This window comes from Triticum urartu, chromosome 7A (assembly GCF_056163025.1).
Source record: "Triticum urartu cultivar PI428250 chromosome 7A, HENAU_Tu73, whole genome shotgun sequence".
NCBI lineage: Eukaryota > Viridiplantae > Streptophyta > Magnoliopsida > Poales > Poaceae > Triticum > Triticum urartu.
Window position 1 is genome coordinate 732,185,868 of NC_141879.1, and position 25,452 is coordinate 732,211,319.

General features: G+C 45.1%; 2 protein-coding genes across 2 annotated transcripts; both read left to right on the forward strand.

Annotated features, from left to right (window-relative positions):
* The first annotated feature begins 48 nt into the window (after nt 1-48).
* Nucleotides 49-3,960, forward strand: LOC125521565 (26S proteasome regulatory subunit 10B homolog A-like). Its single transcript, XM_048686630.2, has 10 exons — nt 49-230; nt 981-1,100; nt 1,220-1,356; nt 1,514-1,675; nt 1,779-1,865; nt 1,958-2,044; nt 2,490-2,627; nt 3,053-3,244; nt 3,323-3,421; nt 3,518-3,960. The coding sequence occupies exons 1-10, from the start codon at nt 131-133 to the stop codon at nt 3,590-3,592; spliced, it is 1,197 nt and encodes a 398-aa protein (XP_048542587.1). The 5' UTR covers nt 49-130; the 3' UTR covers nt 3,593-3,960.
* Nucleotides 3,961-14,201: 10,241 nt separating this feature from the next.
* On the forward strand, nt 14,202-15,899 carry LOC125522063 (expansin-like A4). The gene has a single exon (XM_048687134.2). The coding sequence runs from the start codon at nt 14,399-14,401 to the stop codon at nt 15,302-15,304; it is 906 nt and encodes a 301-aa protein (XP_048543091.1). The 5' UTR covers nt 14,202-14,398; the 3' UTR covers nt 15,305-15,899.
* Nucleotides 15,900-25,452: the final 9,553 nt, after the last annotated feature.

The following is a 25,452-nucleotide window of genomic DNA, read 5'->3' on the forward strand; positions in this document are numbered from 1 at the left end:
GCCCAGGCCCAGTCGGCGCACACGACGGACGGCCCCCCGGAAAAGCAGGTGGGCAAGACCAGCTGGTCGGGTCCAACCGAGTCCACCCCCACTCCCTCGCTCGCACTCCGCCCGCCGCGCCGGACGGACCATGGCCGCGACCGCCGACGACGCCCGCCGCGCCGCCGCCGTCGCCAAGTACTGCGCCAGCCTCCTCGCCTACCGGGAGCGCCAGTCCCTCCTCACCACAGGTACCTCCCCGTCCTCCCCCGCCGCCGCAATGCCCGCCCGCCCGCCCCCGCCGCGCAGACCTAGCGACCGAGCCGCCAGTACGGCCTGGCTCGAGGCGGCGACCGGAGCGAGCAGTCGGCGCCCCGCCTTCGCTCCGGCTGCCGGCTCGCTCCCGTCCGCCGCGATGGCGCGTTGCTTTCGGGGTTTTGCGCCGATAAACCCTCGCCTCCTTGGCGCTGATCGCGTGGTTACCACCCAATAACTATTTTTTTACTGAGAAAAATAACAGTAGAATCTCCGGGCAGTTGGTCGATTCCGAATTTGGGCGCGGTTCGCCCTTGGAAAGTTGAGGATTTGCTTCAGTCTAGGGTTTCTACGGGTACGATTGTGCTAGCTGCTCTGGTGATTGGAATCAGAGCACTTTACTTTCACAATGTTCAGTGCTGTGATACTGGTGCATGATGCAGGTAGCACCCTTTTTACGCCCTGTTTGCTCGGAAAAGATGATTGGTGATAGGAACTAACAAGAGTGATTTACCTTTATATTGTTCGGTGCAATGCTCTGTAGTTGGTGCAAGTAGTGGCCATTTCTCGCCTGTTCGCGTGGAAATGGATGATCCCGAGCAAGGGCTGTTCGTGCAGGCTCCTTTTAATTTGATCTCTGATTTTTCTCTCTTGAGCATTTCGTTACTGTTGTGCAATTTTCTTGCTGGAGATCCATAGGCATCTTCTGTTGTGTTTACGGTGTTTGATACGCTCTCCCATTGCAGGGGAAGAGAACCTGAAGAAGGCTAGGAAGGAGCGTGAGATAACTGATGGGCATGTCAAGGCGTTTCAGAGCATTGGGCAGATAGTGGGGGAGGTGTTGCGCCCGCTTGGCGGCGAGCGTTGTGAGTGTGGACCGCAGCTTTCAGACCAGCCTCCTCTTTTTCTGCCATCGAGATCTCTCTGTTTGGTGTCTGATCGATATTTCCCTCCTTGCTGATAAGTCATGTTCCTTCACTTGCAGTTATCGTCAAGGTTAGGAGTGGTCCTCGATACCTTGTCAACTGTCGCAATAAGTTGAACACGGAGAGCTTGAAAACAGGCACACGTGTGTGTCTTGACCCAAGCACACTTACAATCGTGCGCATGCTTCCGCGTGAGGTATAATTGTGTTTCGGTATCATTTGTGTTTCGAAACATCCGTTACTTTGCCTGTCCCATTTATTACCTCTGTCTTCTGTTTCTCCATTGGTTGCAATCCAGAATCAAATGGATGTTATGTGTTGAGGACGTGATTTGAAATTCTACTTCCTTTCAGGTGGACCCTTTAGTGTTCAACATGGTTCATGAAGATCCAGGGAATGTCAGCTTCTCTGCTGTTGGAGGGCTATCTGACCAGATCAGGGAAATTAGGGAGACCATAGAACTTCCGCTCATGAACCCTGAACTGTTTCTGCGAGTTGGTATTAAGCCACCCAAGGTAAATTCATCAATGCATACACTTGCATTCGTTTGTTCCAAGGGCACAACCGCGCAGGCTATTAAAATAGAGTTAATATTGCTTAACAATCACTTGGCTTCAGGGAGTGCTCCTCTACGGCCCACCTGGAACTGGGAAGACACTGCTGGCTAGGGCTCTTGCAAGTAACATAGATGTGAACTTTATTAAGGTGTCGCATAGATATATTGATCTTCAACTGTTTTTCTCCCTCTGTATATATATCTTTATGTTCTTATTATTAATCTGTACTGTATGCAATAGGTTGTCTCAAGTGCAGTCATTGGTAAGTATATTGGTGAGAGTGCTCGGATAATAAGGGAAATGTTTGCATATGCACGTAATCACGAGGTAAGCCCCACTCAACATCTTCTCATTTTTATCTGAAAACCTTCTATGCTTCAATAACCTACATGTTCAGAACCCCAGAGCTAGCTTCTGTCCTGATCTTCTTTCTTGATTTTCTCTAGTTTTGTTATCAACTATAAACACATATACTCCCTCTGTAAAGTAATATAAGATATTTTAGATCACTAAAGTAGAGTTCTAAAAGATCTTATATTTCTTTACAGAGGGAGTAGTAGTTATGAGCAACTGGTTATGAGTTTTACATGGCACATAACTAGATACTGGATTAGAGTTGCACTTATCTCTAAAATATATATTAACAATGATACCCACATTACCACTGAAATGTAGTATAAATAAACAATGCCATACATTTTGTTTCCAGTAGAGTAACCCCAACTTAGTTACTAATCACTCAACTCTGCTGCTGTTCCATTTTTCTGTCCAGCCGTGCATCATCTTCATGGATGAAATTGACGCACTTGGAGGAAGAAGATTCAGTGAAGGCACAAGTGCTGATCGCGAGATCCAAAGGACGCTCATGGAACTGCTAAACCAGTTAGATGGGTTTGATGAACTTGGAAAGGTATATGTCTCTTTTGCTAGACTTCGTGACTCTGTGCCCAGGATGAGTATTATTGATGTTGCATCCAGACCTGTATGCATGTGCGGTTGTCATGTTAGAATGTTCCCATTGATTATATTGGTTTCTGGATGAATGTTTAGTTATTTAACATGCTTGAAATCTGAACCTTTCTGTCAGTGGTGAGTTATTTTCAGAATGTTCCCATTGATTATATTGGTTTCTGGATGTATGTTTAGTTATTGAACATGCTTGAAATCTGAACCTTTGTGCCTGTGGTCAGTTATCTTCGTAGCTCAAAATATGCTGAACTTCTCAGGAAAGTAATTGCTGTTGTACATATTCCAAGGCATGCATTTCCTTGTTGTGAGTGCCTCCGGACGATTGATTTTCAGTCTAAACCTATTTTCATTCCTGGTTACCTTCAGGTGAAGATAATCATGGCGACCAACCGTCCGGATGTGCTGGACCCTGCTCTCCTACGCCCTGGGCGTCTGGATCGCAAGATTGAAATCCCTCTTCCTAACGAGCAAGCGAGGCTGGAAATCCTCAAGATACATGCAGCTGGGATGGCCAAGCACGGTGAAATCAACTACGAAGCTGCTGCCAAGCTAGCAGAGGTGAGTCCCTCGCCTAACTTTTGCAAAGCTCCCGTTCCATTCAAAGCTTCACTTGTAAACTCCGTCGTTGCGTTTCAGGGATTCAACGCCGCTGACATGCGCAACATCTGCACAGAGGCCGGCATGGCGGCGATCCGAGCGGAGCGTGACTACGCCATCAACGAGGACTTCATGAAGGTACTTGTGGTATTTTGCCAACGATTTCTGATTCAATGACAGATAACGTGTGGCATCCATCATAATGTCTCGATTTTCTGCAACGGCTGTTACCAGGGGGTGAGGAAGCTGACGGAGTTGAAGAAGCTGGAGTCCAGCGCCAACTACAAGGCGGACTTCGGCAGCGGCTAGAGGAATGACAGGCCGAGTTAAACAGACCTTTTGACGACAATTTAGATAAACATATATATCAACCCATGCTTTTGAAGAAGGAAATTACGAGGTGTACGATCCAGACGCTGTCGTAGTTCCTGTCCGCGGTACTGATCCTCGCCCCAGGCCTCGAATTTTGGGAATCTCTCTATGCGCTTGTGGTGCCGCAAGATGTTGGCCTGCGGGGCATGAAAACTGATAACTAATCCTCACATATCCTAGTTTCTGCATGTAGTGTTATGGCCGCCGAGGTTCCTCTTGTTCAGTAGATGAAATGGAGGGGAGGGTTTTAGACTGAAATGCTATGCTGGCGCCCTGCTGAAATGGAGTGCCCATGTTGTGATATACGTATAAATGTTGCACTGTCGTGTGTCTCTTGTGTGCTGCATTTGTTGCCCCATGTGCTGTTTTCCTTTTCTTATCAGAGGAATCAAATTGTCAGGATAAATTGTTGCCCTGCTGGAATGGAACTGGATTAATTCCCAGCTAGATGCTATGCTGGTGCCTTCAAATGGACAGCCAATAACAGCACAGGTGTCTGAACTTGGTGAGAAAAATTAGTTTGGTGCTAAAACTTGTGGCATACATTGAGTCGGTGACATATCTTGGCTTCGGCGTGCATCTACTGTGCTATTTCTCGCTTTGAGCGAGTGCTGCTGCTTCTTGTGATCTTGTCTCGCTGAAGCAAATCCCCCCGCACTGTACCTATTCGGCTGGCCTGTTAGCGTGGAAATCCAGTCTGCAGCGCGACTCCGCTAGCCACTAAGCCAACATAACCTTCTTGTAAACTATCAGCGCGTGTCCTACTTGAGGTTCAAAGAGTTGGCTTTACATTAGTTTATTTTTGTATTTTTGTATTTTCTTTTTTTCTTCTCCATTTTTTCCATTTTTCTTCTCCAATTTTTTCTTTTGTTTTTACTTATGTTTTTTTTCATTTTCACTCTACATCTTCCATTTTTTTAATAAGTAATCAACATATTTCGTATACACGTTCCACATTGTCCGAACGCTTATTTAACATTTTCAAATAATTGTTCCACATTTCAATACTTAAGCAAAAAATTTCAAATACATGTTCACCATTTTTCAAATACTCCTTCAATAGTGTTTAATACTTATTCAAAATTTTCAAATACTTGTTCAACATTTTTTAATACTTATTAAACATTTTTCAAATACTTGGTCTGAATTTTCAAATGTTTTTTAAGAGTTTATATATATATATAATATTTTAAGTATAAAGAAAAGTACAAAAATAAAGAAAAAAACGAGAACAGAAAACATAAAACAAATAAAACAAACAGGCCGCGGCCTCCCGCGCGGCTGGGCTGGCTCATCTGGCGCTCCGCGACGCGAGGCTTCTCCCTGCGCTTGTTTAAAGCAAGAAATAGGGGTTCCCATCTTATTGACCTATAGGCAAGCACCCATATGGGGCTTAAATGGGCTGCAGTTATCGCGGCCCATTTTAACATGATAGTTTTTTTATTCATGTATAGTATTATAATTTATATTTATTAGTTAAATAATATAAATAGTTTCTTCAAATAATAATTAAATGTTTTTAGATATTACATGAATATTAATTTTAGTAATAATAATATTTCTCGTAAAGTGAATACATGGATATTTTTTTAAATGCATAAATACAGGCTGAAAATACATGAATATTTTTCTGAATATATTAATAATTTTTTCATTATTCATGAAAATTACTCTATTGCATAAATATTATTTTAAATATATATAATTTTAAATATATAAAATTATAAATAATATGGGAATATTTTGAAGGATAACAAGAAATTATTTTCAATAGGAAAAAAAATTATAATTTCATGAACATTATTTTACTAAGATTTTTTCAAATTACATAAACACTCTTTCAAATATATTTTTATAATTGTATGAACATTATTTTAAATAATTTATTTTATATGTATGTATATTATTTTAATATATGTATTTTTACAGAATTCTTAAAAAGAAAAAAACTAACATGTGTAAACGGGACGCGGTGACTGCAGCCCATTTAAGCCTTATGTGCGTACTCCGCTGCAGGCCATTAAGGGTAGAAATCCCATTTTGACAACATGTTGTATGTTCGACCCTGTGCGGCCCAACATGTTGTATGTGATGTTCATTGTTTTTCAGGAGAAAAATCAAGGGGTTTTTTGTGAGAAAAATAAAATTCTAGGGGGGATTAAAAAAACACGCCCTCGCCGTGCCTTCCCGTGACTGACACTGGGCCGCGCCATGTTGGCTCGCCTCATCATCACTCTATGCGTATACAAACGTGATTGCCACCGTAGATGAACGCCCAAGCCAGGTTCTGTCACTGATTCAATGTATGCCACAAGCTTTAGCATCAAACTAACTTTTCTAACAAGGTCAGACACCTCTGGTGTGATTGACTCAATAAGATTAAGAAAAGAAAAACAAGTATGTGTGCAAGGAACTGCCCATAGCTGCTAACAATCATTGGTATGATAGCGAATCAGTCATTGGTTAGGATTTGCTATTTGGGGTATTCAGGGATCTAAACCTGTCAGGGATCAGATATCGACAAACAAAGATGACATGATCCTCGAGAAATGTACTCCAGTTAAGTACAATCTGTATGCGTTGTTTCAAAGGTGGTGGGTCGTAATCACTGAGATTGGTTCTCACCAGCTGCCTTAGCAAAACTATCATGCCAGGTTTTAGCACAAAGATTAGATTATGTGTCATCATGGGAGGCACGTCGTCTACATGTGATTTCTGAAACTTTGGGTTTTCGCGTGTGGCCTAGTATACAAATACGGATTACCAGCGGATCAAAGAAGATTAGTTGAAGGCGACGTCGGATTAGCAGTTAAGATCATGTCAAAGTGGATCACCTTTTGGACCTTATGTGGTCTCCGGTGAACAATTTGTTTTAAAACACAAGTGACTAAATGATTTTTAAAATATAAATGTGCAAAACTATTTTTCATGGCAAATCTGATGACGCCGCTCTCTCGACAAAGTACAATAATGACCATATTCATAACAGCTGCTTTTTCTAGCCGAATCGACAACTGCTTTAGTCAATTAAACTTTGTGTTCAATACGTGTGCACACACGTTCTGTTTATTTTGGATAGGGACATAATAAGCTAGGTATAGGGCAGCTCCATACAGTGGCGGAACTAGCTAGGAAAACCTGGGCAGGCATGTGCGAGCTAGGATAGAGAAAAACACATACAAATTGCCCTCGATGGTCTAATTTGCCCTCATGTTTCACTATTTTTCGTTTGCGTTGGGCGGGCCATTGCACAGCTTTGGCCCTATGTAGCTCTGCCACTATACCCATAAGTCTCAAAGGAACTGGCCTTAACCGTGAACCATATGTAGAACGATTGATGCGTACAGACGTTGTGCCAATATTACAGTGTCCACTCAGCTAGTCGTCTTGGTCGTTGGTGTCGGCCGTCGTCCTAGCGGGGTAAACATTCAGTGATTCTCGTAATCTGGTCCTCTAGCTCCCCCCATGACAATGGCTCAACAGCTTACCTTTTGGCAGGGTTTCTAAACGCACTGGAATATGAAGAAGGATGCATGATTTCCACAACAACAACAAAAATACATGTTTGGAATGTTATGTGTCTTTGAAATCGTTCAATTGGAAAAACTATTTTGGAGAAGAAGTATCATTCACTAAATATAGTACAAATGGAACTTCGCAAAAAAAAAAACAAGGGTCTAAATCTTGTGAATCAAACCACATCCATACTTGAAAAGCCATTACGATACAAATGCGCCTGGAATCCTACCAAATTAGTTGGCACACATGCACGCATACACATTTATAACATGTTAGGATACTTTTGCGTATGGTTTATTTTCCGTTAGGATACTTTTGATTTGTGATATGGAGCATGTGTTGCATTGGTGCAGCATGTGGCATTGCTGATATGTTGGCTATTTTCTTTTCTTATCAGACGAATCAAATATGTCATGATAAATACTAAACAATCTCGAAGATATTGGTCTGTGAATGAAACCAAATTAATTCCCAGCTAGATGCTATTATTGGTGAGCTAGTTGAAATGAAGAATCAATGCTTGCAATTTGGAAAAATAGAAAGTCTCCGCTCGAAGCTGTTTTTTCTCTCCATAGAATAAGATTAAGAAAAGAAAAACAAGTGTGTTCAAGCAACCGTCCATAGCTGCTAACTAATCATTTTTGTATGACTGCGTATCAACCATTGATTAGTCTTGCTATTTCGAATATTCAGGGATCCAACCTGTCAGGGATCAGATACTATGAAACAAAGATGGCATGACTCTCAAGAACTGTAGTAAAGTATAATTCACGTATGTTGTTTCAAAGGTGGTTTAGCGTAATCATGGAGATCGTTCTCACCAGTTGCCTTAGGGAAACTATTATGCCAGATGTTAGCACATAGATTAATTTTTTGTATGGTAATATGTGTCTCATTCATACTATAATGATTAAAATACAAGTCACGTAAGGACCGACATGATAAAACTGAAAAGATAGCAGAACATCTCTGAGCTTGACGCCAACGCCCGTCACTTGACTCCGGCACAACGATAGCAGCCACCAAAGAAAAGAATGACGGATCACCTCCTCACCTGAGCTGGAAGCGGCTCCACCGCTGATATGCAGCTTTACGGACCTCCAAGGTGGCTCACAAAAAATGAAGCCCTTGCCTTTGAACGAATCAGACCCACCCCGAACACGCCATCGTACTCCAGATCTGGTACCCCACCACGACTAAGACACCGAAGGAGGAAACCATACCTGCCATCCATGAACCATGGACCCAACACATGTTCCGTCTTCCAGATGTCGTTGATGCAGACCACAATCTGCATCCGCTCCTGGACTACCTCCCAAGCTCCGCGCCGACGCTGGAGCAAACGTCGTCGCAACGGTAGAGTCCGAGGACAGAGGTCCACCACGAGGATGCCACCGCTGCCACGCCAGCGTTGATTGAACATACTGGTTTCCAAATTCATCCCCAACCATAGGACCGATGGCCTAGTCAGGGATGGATCCAAGAATCATTATTCAGCGCCGTCATCGTCGCCACCGAAGCCAAGATGATGAACAGACTAAAAACCTAGACTACGGGAGAGTAAAAACGATCCACACGCATGGATCTGGCGAGCCCCCACACCACCGACGACCGAGGTCTCCGGTGGGGGGGGGGGGGGGGAGCCACCGGAGGATGGCGCTAGAAGATTGGCCTCCTAGCGGCGGCTAGGGTACCAGCCGCCAGGACGAGAGGAAAAACGATATGCCGATTAGGGTTCCTCTTTAGCACATAGATTAGAAATCATCATGGCAGACATGATGTACTTGTGAATATACTTCTCAGACGGTTTGAGCATGTGGCTCTCGGTATATATACAAACGTGATCACCAACAAATGGAAGAAGATTAGCTGATGGCGACACCAGAGAACATGTAAGATTACGTCAAAGCAGATTACCTATTCGACCTTACGCCGTCTCCAGCGAACAACTTAATTTGTTGAAAATGCAAATGGGTTTGACGATTTTTGAAAAAATATACATTGTGGAATTATTTTCCACGGAAAATAAAATGACACTGTTTAGAGCATACACAATTAGTGGCACACACCCCAAAAGAAAAGATATGTGTGTATGGTTTTTCCTCCTCCCTCTGGGGGAAATCTAGGAGCTAGGGCTGCGACGGCGATCTACCCCCTCCTCGGCGAGATCATGGGACCCTTCTCCCTCCATCTGTCACCTCGGTGATGGAAGGCGGTGGGGACCCCGCTGTTTTGGACCGGCGGTGGTAAGGTGAGGTTTTAGTTTATGTTTCGGCCCTTAGTCATTGGTTGTGAGGTGAAGGGCCCTCTGTTGGCATGGAATAATTTCTCCCCGTCCTTATGCTTGTTCAGATGGTACTTCTTGGCATCATTGGAAGGCATGTGGTGGTGGTGTATCTATAGATATATTTCTTTGGGTAAGGTTTTTTCTACTATAGAGAATGAAAAGCTCCTAGGCATTTAGGGTTTCCCCGCCTCCCGCTGGCATCGCCGCCAATCTACCTCGTCTTTTGTGGCCTTAGGGCCATGGAGACACGCGGTGGATGCTGGCTCTTGCCAGCGCGAGGGCTCTTGCTTTGGTTTTTGGTGTTATTCAGGCTCTCTCCGGTGTTTCTTCTTTGGGATAGCGATTTACGATGTAGATTGCGGTCGGCATCATCTTCTTGAGTAAACAGACAACTTTCTGGCCACAACATCTAGAAGTTGTTGTGTTTCAACAAGTTTGCTCCCTTGAGACCAAGGCTCAGAGGGAGCAACGAGCTTTTCTCGCGGTGTGTCATCGATGGATGTAGGAGGAAGAAGACTTTGAAACCTTCAAAAATTTTGTGCTATTTTTCAAATTTTATAAAGTTATTTTCATGACGGTTTACTACTTAATATATAGTCTTTGCCGTTTTTCACAAAGTAAAAAATTGTAATCAGAGGCGAAGGGCGTGGAATGGACTGCAGCTATGACCGGCACATCGAAACAGCCTACTATGTTAATCCGTCGCAACTCACAAGTAGTTTTCTTTTCAAATAGTTTGGATTGCCACTAGTAGAAAAAGGGTCAAATGTTCACCCCTTTAGCCCCGGTTTGTATTTGAGCCGGCACTAATGTGACCATTAGTGCCGGTTCAAATGGCTATGCATTAGTGCCGGTTCGTAATGAACCTTTAGTACCGGTTCGTGCCACGAACCGGTACTAAAGGGGTGGTGGCAGGCTGGCGTCAGGCCAGGGCCCCACGAGCCTCTTTAGTGACGGTTTGTGACACAAACCGGTACTAAAGGTCTAACCTATAGTACCGGTTTGTGTCACCAACCGGCACTAAAGAGTCTTAACCTATAGTCCCAGTTAGAGAGACAAACCGGCACTATAGGGCAATTTTCAAACTCTACCCCCCCTCCCCCCCGTGTATCGCCATTTCAAAAAATTCAGCAAGAAAATTCGCATCCGATTTTGACGGCCTACGGCCTATTTGCAATTTTTTAGAATCCTCAATTTCCAAAAGGAAAAAAAGATATGGTCAAATTTCAGTTTTTTCAAAAAAAAATTGGTTAAATCTGGTCAAACTACTTATTCAAGAAGTATTAATGTTACTACATAATTATTCAAGAATATTAGTGTTACTAAATAATTATTTCAATTTTTTGAATTTTGATCAAATCTGGTCAAATTATGATCAAACTGTGGTCAAACTATGGTCAACCTTATTCAAGAAATATTAGTGTTACTAAATAATTACTGTTTTTTAGAATAATAGTTTCAAACTCAAACGGTGAAACGTGTGACCTAATGCTCAAGCTAAACTGCTGAGGGTTAATAGGATTGACAGCTTACATTTGTCAGGAAAACAACAAGTGCAGACTTGGAATGTAGGGGGAATAGAACTCCGAAGTTAAGCGTGCTCAGCTGGGGGAGTGAGAGGATGGGTGACCGACCGGGAAGTTAGGCGATTTGGAATGAGTGATCCATACTTGAGCAGTTAAGAGAGGTGATTAGAGACTAATTTTTTCCAAAATTTTTAAAAAAAAATAAAAAAAACCTTTAGTACCAGTTGGTAACACCAACCGGTACTAAAGGTCGCCCATACCAGGGCGCGAGCTCACGCCACGTGGTGGCACTTTAGCCCCGGTTCGTGCCGAACCGGTACTAAAGGGGAGGGGGGGCTTTAGTGTCCACCCTTTAGTGCCGGTTATGGAACCGACACTAAAAGCCCTTACGAACCGATTTTAAAGCTCCGTTTTCTACTAATGTGCTTATTACATGAGTCACGTGGTAATCCATGGATATTTAGCCAGCCAATGTGGTGGGCTAGTCGTACATATGGTGCGCCCTCCATGACACCATGGGAACTAGCCGGTGCTGGTGCGTGGACGTTAGTGGCCAGTTGCATGCACCCGGGACTGATCATTGCCGTGCATTTCTTCTCTGAATGGGACGTGCACGCAGGCATAGTGGGTGGGTGAGCGCGTGAGACGGGCGCCGGCCAAATCCTAGAGATACCTCGCGCCCATGCATGCATATCGTTGAACATGATTGACTCATTATAAGCGTACGTATCGCCACTGGTACTCCACTAAGGTAACGTGCATTCAAGTAGCAAGTAGTCGTATATTCTTCGGGGATCAAATCTGCCAGGTCCGATATCTGCAGGCTGCAGCGCCAGCGTCAGAATACTAAGCAGCCTCTTGATCGAGTAAAGCATTTTTCTGACACAGCTACGGGATCTCCAGTTCTCCGTCCGCTGCAAATGATCAAAATTAATCTCAATTTTCTTTTTCTTTAAACAAGAGATATACGCACACTCACTTTTATGAACACACACAAACCTTATGCCTATAAGTACATCCAAAAGACTGAGCCGACATGCAGATCTCTAGTCGACGGACACGTCATACCTCTGGAATAATTAATAGCGTCGGAGAGCCTGAAATAAATTAATAAAATATGCGAGCATCCATATCAAGTCTAAAACTCAAATTTCGATGGACTGATTTCATCATAAGAAACCTAACCATCTAAGATTCCCCTGAAAAAACGTCAAAAATGTTTAAAAAAACGAAGATTGATTTCTGAGCGAATGCCCAGAATTGTCATGTGAAAATAGATAAAAATTACTGTACTGTTACAAGCGATTTGCCATCCTCTAAAGCAAAAAATTGCCATGTAGAACAAAAAAGAGTTTCATGCATTCGATCGAGATCCGACGATCCTAAGAGCGTTTGTTGAGATTGCTTAAAAATCTGGCATTCGCTAGTTAGTGGCATCGAAAAACATCTAAGCCACGCTTAGCTCAGAGCTCTAACAGAGGTTCTCCTGACGATCTGATCTACTCCTGCTTCCAACTTAACTCGGTCGATCCATTTATCTCTTGTTAATGCAGATGTGAAGATCTTCCTTGGTTGATTAATCAACCAACATTTGTTTTAGTTAAACTGAAGTTCGAGTCCAATACGTGCGTACATATGTTGTGCAACAATACATGCCGTGGCCGGTTCAGAGCGGATGCGACCTCTCACCGGCGCCGGCATTGAAGCGGCATGCCGGCCAAGAGCATCGACCGCGCCGCGTCCTCGGTGTCTGCGTCTGTTCAATGCCGGAGAGACGTATGTTATACAGGGCGGGATGGATATCTACCACGCCCGTCCGTCTGTATGCTGTCATTAAGCAGGCTCGCTGATCAAGGAACCAACTCCACCGCCGCGCATTGACGCACCCAGACACTTGGCCTCATCAGAATCCGCTATTTAAAGGCGGCCACACCCGGCTAACTCCGCACCAGTACACGCCCTCCTTTTCTCCACATCGACTATGACCGCGAGCAGTCACGTTCCGTGGTATAGTCTGTCGCCGGAGATAAAGCATGAGGTGGCCGCCCTTGGAGCCACCTGGGAACGAGTAGGGCATGCCGGCCAGCTCGGCGACGACCCCATGTGCTCCGGCGACACGGCGCAGGTGCTTGCCGGCCTGACCATGGAGCAGGTGCAGGTGCACTAAGATGCTGCCATGGCGGAGGAGGAGCAGCCTGCGCTAGCTCCTATGCGGCGTTCCAATAGACGCACGAGGAGCAAAGGTACAACCGGTTCCTCCTTGAGCAGCACCGGATGGCGGAGGGCCAAATCTATGGTGAGCACGTAAGCGAGGTGGCCATGGCCACCATTGCCACGGCTCACTCGAATTTCATAGCGGAGCAGCATGTGCTCTACGAGGTTGTGCGCGCCGCTCGCAACGAAATTTCGGGGCAGCCGGACACAGTCGACAGCTGTGTGTACCCGTCGCCGTCCATCTTTCGGGGTCGCACGTGGCAGGTGGACAGTGACGGACCTTCCACGTCCATCGTCGAAATCACGTCCACCGGCGTCAGCAACGGACAGGTCGCAGACTCCTTTGAGAATGAGTAGGGCATGCGAGGCGGCAGGGTGTTGTGTCCCAAGTGGGCCTGTCCGTCTCCCATGTTCTACTCTTCTCCACCGGAGACCACACCTCCACTTCACGGGTCTTGAACCCCTCCATCATTCATGAAGACGGCAGATGGAGGACGCTGTCGCTGATGCAGAATATAAAGGAAGTGGACGACGACGACCACTGTCGTAGGATGCTGGAACACTCTTTCTTTTTTAATGTTCGAAATATAATGAAAAATCTCCCTGTTTGCATGAATCTCTTCCGGTTTATATGAAAATATGCCGTGTTTGCAAATTTTGTCTGGTTAGTTGAAAAGGTGTTTGAAATGTATGAGGACAATGCTTGATGAATCCGTATCCAAGGACTGTCCCAGTCCATGGACAGATGCTGGAGCAAATATGTGGATCAACATTGGGGTGCTTAGGCGTAGCTGCTGAACTTTCAAAGAAATCGTATATCCAATGGTTTTGGACAAAATATACTTACAATGTAATTATGTGATATTAAAATCTAGTGCAATTTAACATGAAATTGCAATCATTTTTCTTGAGCATAGTATGTCATATTTTTATAGTTTTCAGACACCATGGACACTCCATCAAAGAAAAGAAAAAAGATATCATGGACACGATTGAGAGCCATACAATTTGCACGTACACGGTTGGTTATACGTACTAGTCAAAATAAAATGGCGGGCCAGCTTTCGTGCAGCGACAGGCACATCCATCCAGCCATCTATATATCGTGTATCCATGTCCTAATCGGACGAGACTAATTAAGCACCTTGCACCTTGCTTTCCATAGCTAGCTATCTTCTCCATTCTCCATTTTCCACCATGGCCACCGCCGTCGCATTTGCCCACCTTCTACTTTTCCTCGTCTTGGTGTCCCCAGTGGCCTGCTACTCTGCTAGTCCCTCGCACCGCTGCGACTGGTGCCCTCGGTGGTCCACCGCCTCCCTCCTGCCTCCCGATGCCACCATCACCGGAGCCGCGTGCGGGTACGGTGGCCCGGCAGCGGCAGCTGAGCTTGCTGACGGGAGCTTCCACATTGCGGCCGTCAACACCGGCTTTTTCCGCCAAGGCCAGGCCTGCGGCGCCTGCTACCAGCTGAGGTGCAGGGGCCGGAGCGCGTGCGCGAAGGACGGCGTCAAGGTCGTCGTCGTCGCCGACGTGCCGGAGACGAACAGCACAGGCGGGGGCGAGCGGTTCATGCTTACCAAGGACGCCTTCGCCGCCTTGACTACTGCTGGTGCCGATGGTCAGCCGGCCGTCGACGTCGACTTCAGGAGGATACCTTGCGCTTATAAAAGCAAAAACCTTGCGGTGAGGGTGGAGGAGACGAGCAGCAGGGACAAGGGCCACCTCGCCGTCAGGTTCCTCTACCAGGGCGGCCAGACCGACATCGTCGCCGTCGAGGTGGCGCGGGCGGAAATTCCTGGTGCCACTGCCACGACCCAGAGTACCGCCGCGCCGTCGCTGACCACATGGCAGTACATGACGCAGCGCGAGGGGTCGCCGGGCGTGTGGCGCACGTCCCGCACGCCGGCCGGCCCGTTGAGGCTCCGGCTCGTCGTGACCGCCGGCTCCGGCGGCAAGTGGCTTCGAGCCGAAGGTGTAGTGCTCCCCGCGGAGTGGCAGGCCGGCGCGGTCTACGACACTGGACTGCGCGTCACCGACGTCGCCGCAAGCACCTGCGGCGGCGCCTCCTGCTCCGCCTCCGGAGACGGCGAGGAGGAGTAGTAGGAGCTCAGATGACAAGCACGCTCCATCCATCCAGGATCGTGGTGACCATGGTTCGTCGGAGCCGGCCTACACGCCACCGGCCGGCTGCCGGGGAGGTCGATGCTGCTGCATGCATATACACCGTACACTACAGATATTGTGTGCGTGTTCCGCTGCATGCACCGAGAAGAAACGCAGAAAGGGACATAACAGTAGAAAGGACCCCCCCCCCCCCCCCCCCCCCTCCCCAAAGAAGGAAAATGTACAAAGATCGCCTCATCGCAAGCTCTTCTTCACTGTCGTCGTCGCCGAAGCTCCGCCGAGAGAAATGGTGTGTGCTTCCACCATGACTGGCGGCCGTTAACCACACTAGCAAGTTGCTAGTGCATATTATCAAGTATTTTAGTGGGCTATACATAGAGGTACACACTTGAGAGTTGAGACCCTATCATTGTCATTGTACTCATGCATGGACTATATGAGTGTGAGGGTGAGCTATCGGCAGCTAGTCTAATCTCTAATGTCTCATCATAGGTATATCCCGGCCGGCCGGAGGGTTTTTAGGAATTTGGAGATGCCTTGCGTCGGCCATTGTTGATGTTTCTCTATTGAATTTGGAGACACTTATCAAGCGTGTGTTTTTTTTTGCTTTTGCGAATCCACTTATCAAGTGTGTTGTGTGCATTGCATAATTTGCATGGCATTGTCTTACGCTTCTTTTTCCGTCCTTCCTCCCCATCCCATATTTTTAAACCACTCACATATATTAATTAATTAAAAAACAGTCATACAACCATCCTTTACAACTTTAGACACACAGGGCGGAACACTAAGAATCACACCATCAGACCTATTGTCAAAAGTGAACTTTGCAATCTCGTGCGCCACCATATTTACCCTTCTATTAATCTTGGATATCTTCAAATTTATCATCATCCTGAAAATGCTCAATGCTTTCCTCTTACAATCAACTAAGGGAGACCTGCCCAAATACTCATTTCTAAGGAAACAAAGATGGGATGGGGATTTGTTTTGTCCTCATCCCATCTTTATTCTCGGCTTTGACAAATTTGTTCATCTTTTTTTTCTCCGAAACTGATTCAGCTGCCCCATGCTTGTCTTTTTAACTTTTTTCTGTGAGAAACTTTCAATATATTCATCTTCAATCATGACAATACAAAGAATACCAGAGGTAATAAAATTTACAACCAGATCCATAGACTACCTAGGGACTAAATATATGTGCCTTCGTCACAGCGCACATGCGATGCCTTTTCAACACTTCGCCTGTGGGGGGTGTGGTGCCTAGGGGGCGTAACCCAAGATAGTGGTAAAAAAGCATAATCATCACAACAAACTGCATCAATGTACGGCTTCCAATTCATCACCGAATTTTGCATAACTGCATGTTAGATATATACTTATTATTGGACAATTATATAATCTCTAATTGGCACATTGATTACACGCAATAGTAGATGATATGGGAGGTTTTTGACTAAACTTCTCCTGAGTTTCTAATTTTCAAATGGAGGGCCTCTCTTGTGATTTAAAATGTTGCGATGTTGTGTTCTGCTGCCATCCTTGCAATGGCCCAACATGTGCAACTATTGCTGACACACACTTCTGTGCGAGTTTGGGTTTGATATTTCTTATTCAGTGAAAAAAATCAAACCATCGGTCATTAGCAAACTGCTTCAAATGATGATTTGGTCGTCATCAAATTGTTTGAAATGATGATTTGGTATAATCGATCATGGATATCTGTTCTCCAACTGCCTTGCTAAGTTCATTTAAGCCAGTTTTTTGCAGCGAGATTAGATATAATCATATAAGACAACATTATTATCATGACAGGCACGTCGTATTTAGAATTATCTATTTGTAGGCACATACATATGGCTATATATAATATATATGCGATGCCAACTGTGCGTGCTTCATGATTCTGATTCCATCACGGCGCCATTGACCAATACAGCAGAAACCGGCTAGCTAGTGCATATGAGTGGCCATCACACTTGACTTGAGATCACTATCATTTTAGACTCATGCATGCACACAGGGTGGGTGGGTGAGCTAAGAGATCGGGCTAATCATCACAAGAAACTGCAACTATGTGCGTAGCTGCTAATCAATCATTGTGTTTGCATAATTGCAAGTCGACCAAATCCAACAACTGTGTACACCTTCAATTTAGTAGTACCATATGAATATTTATAGCTTGGAGCATTCCTTTAATGAGTTCATTTCGGCCAAATTGCTGTTTTAATATTGACTGATAGAATATCAAGCTGGGATCAAATCTGCCAGGAGCAGTATCAATGCAGCCATAGTTGTATTATTTTACAATAGATGCCATACTAGAATAAATTATGCTGCGATTCGCAAACAGTTTCACGACGTAGTCAAAATCAGGGAGATTTTGTTCTCCAGCTGCATGCTTGAAAATTATTATTGCATTAGTACTAGTTTCTAATTGGCACATGGATTCTTGTTGATCTGTCCACTTCCAACTTTGATTTCTTAGTTCGTTGTGTTTCAACTTGCAAGATCTTTCTCATGGCAGCTGTTGTAACTAAAGTTCAAAGTGATACGATGTCTCATTACAACCTTTAGCATGTGTGATGTGTCTTCCTCTGCATGCATGAATGTATAGTACACGTAAATACTAGAGTTAATTGACGACCAGTGACATGAAGGAACAAATACCGATCTCAAAGTAGGGACTAAGTCGTCAGGAATTTTATTTTGGGTAAGTTAGCTTTCTGGACCGATGGATTGAGATCCAACATGATGTTTTTCTTTCTTCTTGCTTCACCTTTCACCATCCCTGAATCCACTCCTTTCAACACCTTTCTGGACCGCGGTTCCTTCTTTTTTCTCCCACGAAATCAACCTACCCAAATTGCAAATTCAGACAACTTGCATATAGCCGCCGTTCTCAAAATAATGAAAATGAAGGAACAAATATGGACATGCTCCACCGTGGACTTTGTATCGAGATACTGTTCCTTATTAATGGAGAGAAACCCTGTGCACGCATGCATGCACGCGTACGTGTTGATGAGGTTATGTAGTATTCCGGCTCCATTATTCCGGAGTAATGCAGCCACTAGGAGGACAATGTCATAGTCATGCCCATCGTTTCTTTCCTGGCTGTGTAACGTGAGGAGTTCACCGGCAGTTTTTCTGCTGGGTGATATGGACTTTTGGAACTTGAAAACAAACCAAGTAGCCTAACTTGTTTCCCTTGTTTCTTGTTTATTTCCTCGACCGATCAATGGAAATGCAAGGGGCCTATGTTTAACCTGGGAAGGAAAATTTTCTCTATCTAGTTTGTGGGTGAAGGAGCGAGGCGAGAGTCTGGTGGCCATCATCGTCGCCCTGTCCGGCGGGTCGAAATTCAAAGACCCCTTCTGGCCCGCTCTTCTTCTTCCACGATGGTGCCCCCACCGGAACCTCAGTTGGCAGCTACTACTAAAAACTTCATACTTAGCCCGTGTGCCCATAGGTGCCCACCATCGCTCACATGGTGCCACAAGACGTCAAGACCGCCCCCTCGGATGTGGGGGCATGATCGGAAATCCCATGGTTGCTCGCCTCTGAATTTAGCTTGTAAGAGCATCTTCAACGCTTTTGTATATTTGCACCCAATTGCTATTTTAGCAATCTTGGCCAAAAAACCTTCTCTAAGAGCCTTTGTATAAGTGGTCCCCCACCATTTTTTTACAAAGCTTGTTGTACTTGCACCCAGACTTTATATATTTGCAAAGTGGAGAGACCACTTGCTATAATTTTACAAAGCCTCCGAAAGTGGTCACCATCATATTTTGTCTCAATGACACGTAGGCCATGTATGCCGCTCGTATGTGTATGCTGTGGACGTGTGCTTTGTGTGTACCTTTTTTCTGCATGGAAATTTTTGTGCATGTCGCGCGTGTGTTGTGTTAGTTTCTTTGCATGGATTTTTTCATGGAACGTGTACGTGTACGCGTGTGTGGTGTTGTGTGTATGTGACGTGTACGGTGGCAAGTTGTGGTAGTATATGTATTTATGTGGCTGACAGTCGGTAAGTCGCCGTGCTAAAGCCCCATAGGACCAGCGCAGCAGAGTAGCAACCATCGCCGATGAAGGAACTTGTAGATCAGAAGGATCAAACCTGTAAATGATGGAAATATGAGCAATTTACCAAATGATTTTATTAACAGAAATACTAGATAAAGCATGACTAATATAGAAGAGATAAAACAAGTCATGCGTTCTGACAGAGAGAAGGTAAATAGCTTCTGCATATATGAACCGTAGCCTATCATATCTAAAGCAGACAGTATAGCAAGTAGCATATATGAAGTAGAACCTAACATGTGTAGGACAAGGACTAGAACAAGGAACTGCGGCAGAACCTTTAACAGAAAAGACAAGAACACGTATGAGACAGCAGCAGCAGAAGCGCTGGACTTGGGGTCGGTGTCCTCGCCTGCCATGTCGTCGAGGAGGTCGTGGACGTCGGGGAAGAAGTCGTCATCGGGGAAGTAGTCGTCGGCGACCGGATCGTCCGTGATGAAGCAGCCAGTAGTCGCGCTGAGCGCTCCCCAAAAACCTTATCACCCTTCTCCCGTACAGGACTCAAAAGGTGCGGTTTCGGAGGCCTACTGTCCCGACCTGCGGTGCACGCCGCAAGCCGGGATGGGGAAGATCGTAGCAGTAGCGCAGTGCTCAGGAACTTTGTGGCGAGAGGAAGGGGATCTTCTGGTGTGTCTCTCTGGAGAGGAGCGACCTCTCTTATATAGGCACAGGAGAAGGACGCGAAGAGGCTGCGGCGGGAGGTGAAGTAACAAAGGGAGACGAAGCGAACAGGCAGCGGCCGAAAAGGTGCGCCGTTCGAATTCAGTGTCCACTACAGAAAAACGTTTCAACTCCGACGTGACCTTTCGTATACCCGTCGTGCGTGGCAAAAATTTAGACATCGGCTCGGCTCATTCCCACAACCCGCGGCGCGGCGCGGCGCGGCGCGTCGTGACGAGGCGTGGCGGGCGGCGGAGGAGGAGCGCGCGTGGATGTCCCTCTTGTTCTCATGCTCATACATGGGGGGAAAGAACCCCCCTTATAAAGAGGTCCAACTCCCTCTAAACTAGCAATGTGGGACTAAACTTTTGTTCCACCTCTTGCCTTGCACAAATGAGCTGCGTGGGCCTCTAGGATTTATTAGGAATTTCTGAAACTGCTATTGGGCTAGGCCCAAAATAGACAAAATTCCAGCAATCCCCCACCAGATCCCAGAGGCACACAAAAATTTGCCTTTGGTTCCAAAACACTGTTTTATATACCGGTACTACAGTGGAGACTGTTAAGTTGAACTTCCACCTAGAACTTTATGCTACACTAGTAAGCAACTTGAACAGTGGACTGGGCCTTGAACTGCAAGTTTTCTGCGAATCTAGCTTCAGATAAAGCCTTGACCGATACGTGGCTACCGTGGGTCTTCCCCGCGAGTGGAGCTTATGCGTCATACTCCGTGACCTTTCATGAGTTTACTAGAGAGAACCCTACTCTCATAGATTGCGATGTTTGACAATCAGACTCATATAGGTGTGTTCTTCAAAAGATATTCTGCAGGATAACATCTCTGCTTAAATAAGCCACTTAGAACACATTAAGATATACATCAACCTGCCATGCAGATAAGGAGAGTATTGCATCTTCATGGAGTGGTATTGTGAATAGTAAGGATACTCTCCTCTCAGTTGACCAACAGCTTGTCTTCCACATCTAATTCACGGGATCTCCGATCACAAAGAATATGTTACCACTGTGAACAACTCATATTATGGGTCTCATACCCATATCCCTCGATGCATTATCTATCACATTACGTGATAGACCCTTAGTAAAAGGATCTGCCAGATTTTTAGACGTTTGGATATAATCCAATGCAATAACTCCGGAGTTTTTCATTTTTCTGACAGACTTTAACCTTCTCTGAACGTGTCTTGATGACTTCATGTTATCCTTTGAACTGCTCACTTTCGTGATCACAGTTTGGTTGTCGCAGTTCATAAGGACACCCGGTACAGATTTCTCAACAACCGGTAAGTCATTCAAGAGCCGGCGAAGCCAATCTGCTTCAACCGTAGCTGTATCTAGTGCTATGAGTTCTGCTTCCATTGTTGACCTCATTAAGATGGTCTGCTTGCAAGACTTCCAAGAAACAGCACCACCTCCATGAGTGAATACATAACCGCTCGTGGCCTTTATCTCATCAGCATCTGAGATCCAGTTTGAGTCACCATACCCTTCAAGCACCTTTGGATGCCCGGTGTAGTGAATTCCATAGTTTGCAGTGCCTTTCAAATAACGCAAAACTCTTTCTAGAGCTTTCCAATGCACATCTCCTGGTTTTGAAACAAACCGACTCAGTTTGCTGACAACAAAAGAGATGCCAGGTCTTGTAGCACTGGCTAAGTACATAAGCGAGCCAATAATCTGAGAATACTTCAATTGGTCTCTAGCAATTCTTCGATTCTTTCGAAGCAACACACTAGCATCATATGGTGTTGGAGAGGGCTTGCAGTCACTATAGCCAAAGCGACTCAAGATCTTTTCCACATAGTGAGATTGAAGCAATGTAATCCCACCATCATCGTCTCTCAACAACTTGATGTTCAGAATGACATCAGCCACTCCTAAATCCTTCATCTCAAAACAACGAGATAGGAAATCCTTGACCTCCTTAATAACATTCAGGTTGGTTCCGAAAATCAGTATGTCATCAACATACAAGCACAGGATAACTCCCTCGCCCCCACCATGGCGATAGTACACACATTTGTCAGCTTAGTTCACAACAAAGCCTGCAGCCGTTAAAGTTCTTTCAAACTTCTCATGCCACTGTTTGGGTGCTTGCTTAAGTCCGTACAAGGACTTCAGCAACTTGCACACTTTCCCTTCCTGACCATCTAGTACAAACCCATCTGGTTGTTCCATATAAATTTCCTCGTCCAACTCTCCATTTAGGAAAGCAGTCTTAACATCCATTTGATGAACAAGAAGACCATGCGAGGCAGCTAGCGAAAGTAGAACCCGAATAGTGGTCAGTCGAGCCACAGGTGAGTAAGTATCAAAGAAGTCTTCACCTTCCTTTTGGGTATAACCCTTAGCCACGAGCCGAGTCTTGTACTTTTCAATAGTACCATCAGGCCTAAGCTTCTTCTTGAATACCCATTTGCATCCTATAGGTTTGCACCCATAAGGACGAAGTTTCATTTTCCAAGATGGAATCCATCTCGCTACGAACCGCTTCCTTCCAGTAGTCAGCATCTTTAGATGCATAGGCCTCTGAAATAGAACTGGGAGTGTCATCTATGAGGTACACAAGAAAATCATCACCAAAGGAATTTGCAGTCCTCTGTCTCTTGCTCCTAATAGGAACTTCATTGTTCTCCTCCACAGGACTTTCAAAGTGTTCCATCAAAATTGTGGGTTCGGTAATTGTAACTGGTTCCTGATTCGATGAACTAGGCATCTCCTGATTAGATGAGGTAGCCATATCCTTCATGGGAAAGATATCTTCAAAGAAAGTCGCATCATTCGACTTCCATGATCGTATCGACATGCATGTCAGGTACCTCAGATTTTACAACCAAGAATCTATAGCCAATGCTATGAAAAGCATATCCCAGGAAAACACAATCCACAGTCTTTGGTCCAAGCTTCCGCTTCTTTGAAATTGGAGCATTGACTTTCGCCAAACAACCCCATGTTCGTAGATAAGAGAGTTTTAACCTTTTCTTCTCCCATTCCTTGAATGGAGTTATCTCTTTGTTCTTTGTGGGGACTCGGTTCAGGACATGACATGCTGTCAATATCGCCTCCCCCCACCATGCCTTGGAGAGACCCGATGTATCTAACATGGCGTTAACCAAATCAGTTAGAGTACGGTTCTTTCTTTCGGCCACCCCATTTGACTGAGGTGAGTAGGGAGGAGTCCTCTCATGGATTATACCATGTTCCGCACAAAAATCATCAAACTCATTGGAAAAATACTCTCCACCACGGTCGGACCTAAGCCTCTTGATTTTTCGATCAAGTTGGTTTTCCACTTCAGCTTTGTAGATCTTGAAAAAGTTCAAAGCCTCATCCTTAGATTTCAGAAGATACACACGGCAGTATCTAGTGGAGTCATTAATTAATGTCATGAAATATTTCTTTCCACCTTTTGTCAACACACCATTCATTTCACATAGATCTGAATGTATGAGCTCTAGTGGTGCAAGATTTCTTATTTCCGCAGTCGTGTGAGACTTACGAGGTTGCTTAGCTTGCACACACACTTGACACTTAGATCCCTTGACGGTGGTGAAACTAGGGATTAAGTTCAACTTCGCTAGTCGCGACATGCAACCAAAGTTAACATGACAAAGACGTGAATGCCACACATCGGATTCACTATTGTTGCAAATATGATTAACAACTTTATTGCAAACGTCTGATAAGGATAAACGAAACAAGCCTCCTAACTCATAGCCTTTACCAACAAAGGTTCCATACTTGGATATTACAAATTTATTCGACTCAAAGACAAGCTTGTAGCCATCTCTACACAGAAGAGATCCGCTAACAAGATTTTTATTGACGGAGGGGACATAATGCACGTTCTTTAGCCGCACGATCTTCCCCGAAGTAAACTTCAGATCGACCGTGCCAACACCATGAACAGAAGCACTTGAACCGTTGCCCATCAGCACGGTTGAAGTCCCTGCGGTCTGATAAGACGAAAACATGGAAATATCACCGCATACATGCACATTAGCACCCGTGTCAATCAACCAGTCAGGAGAATGACATACTGAAAGAATAGTGGGAAATATACCATACCCAGCATCCTTCATGTCAGTGTCTCCAATGACAACATTAGCGGTCTTGCCGCCTTTCCCAGGATTACGCTTGTCATAGCGATTAGGGCAACTAGGAGCCCAATGATCAGGATCCCCACACACATGACAAGCACCTTTCTTCTTGCCATTCTTCTTCTTGAAGTTCGTGTGTTGCACAGCCTTGTTCTTCCCATCAAACTTTGCTTTACCATCAAACTTGCCCTTGTTCTTGAACTTGTGGGGCTGGAAGTTCTGCTTCTGTACCACATTGGCACTAGATCCTCCCTCAATACCTCGAGCACGTGTGTCCTTTGCTCTCGCCTTTTCTTCCACATCAAGAGTGCCAATGAGATCCGGAACAGAAAACTCCTGCCTCTTATGCTTTAGTAAGGTAGCAAAGTTCCTCCACGAAGGAGGAAGCTTAGTGATGATACCTCCGGCAACAAACTTGTCCGGTAGCATACAACTGAAGTGCTCAAGTTCTCTAGCAAATGACTGTATCTCATGAGCTTGCTCAACCACGGAGCGCTCTTCAGTCATCCTGTAATCATAGAATTGCTCCATGATGTACAGCTCAGTGCCAGCATCCGAGACCCCAAACTTGGCCTCGAGTGCATCCCACATATCTTTTCCATTATCAATTGACGCATAAGCATCAACTATGTTCCCACCAAGAACACTCAAGAGAGCAACCTTAAACAGAGTATCCATTTTCTGAAAAGCTTGTGCCTGTTGAGCATCAAGCTCTCCTTCAGGTTTGCCGAGAGTGGCGTCATAGCAACTCATGGTTTGAAACCATAAGACTGCTCTCACGCGCCACCTCTTATAGTGGATACCCTCAAACATACGAGGTCTCATGGAAGCAGCAAAACCACTTGGGGTAAATTGCCTATAATAAGGTTTTTGGATTGATGGAAATATGAGCAATTTACCAAATGATTTTATTAACAGAAATACTAGATAAAGCATGACTAATATAGAAGAGATAAAACAAGTCATGCATTCTGACAGAGAGAAGGTAAATAGCTTCTGCATATATGAACCGTAGCCTATCATATCTAAAGCAGACAGTATAGCAAGTAGCATATATGAAGTAGAACCTAACATGTGTAGGGCAAGGACTAGAACAAGAAACTGCGGCAGAACCTTTAACAGGAAAGACAAGAACACGTAAGGGACAGCAGCAGCAGAAGCGCTGGACTTGGGGTCGGTGTCCTCGCCTGCCATGTCGTCGAGGAGGTCGTGGACGTCGGGGAAGAAGTCGTCGGCGACCGGATCGTCTGTGATGAA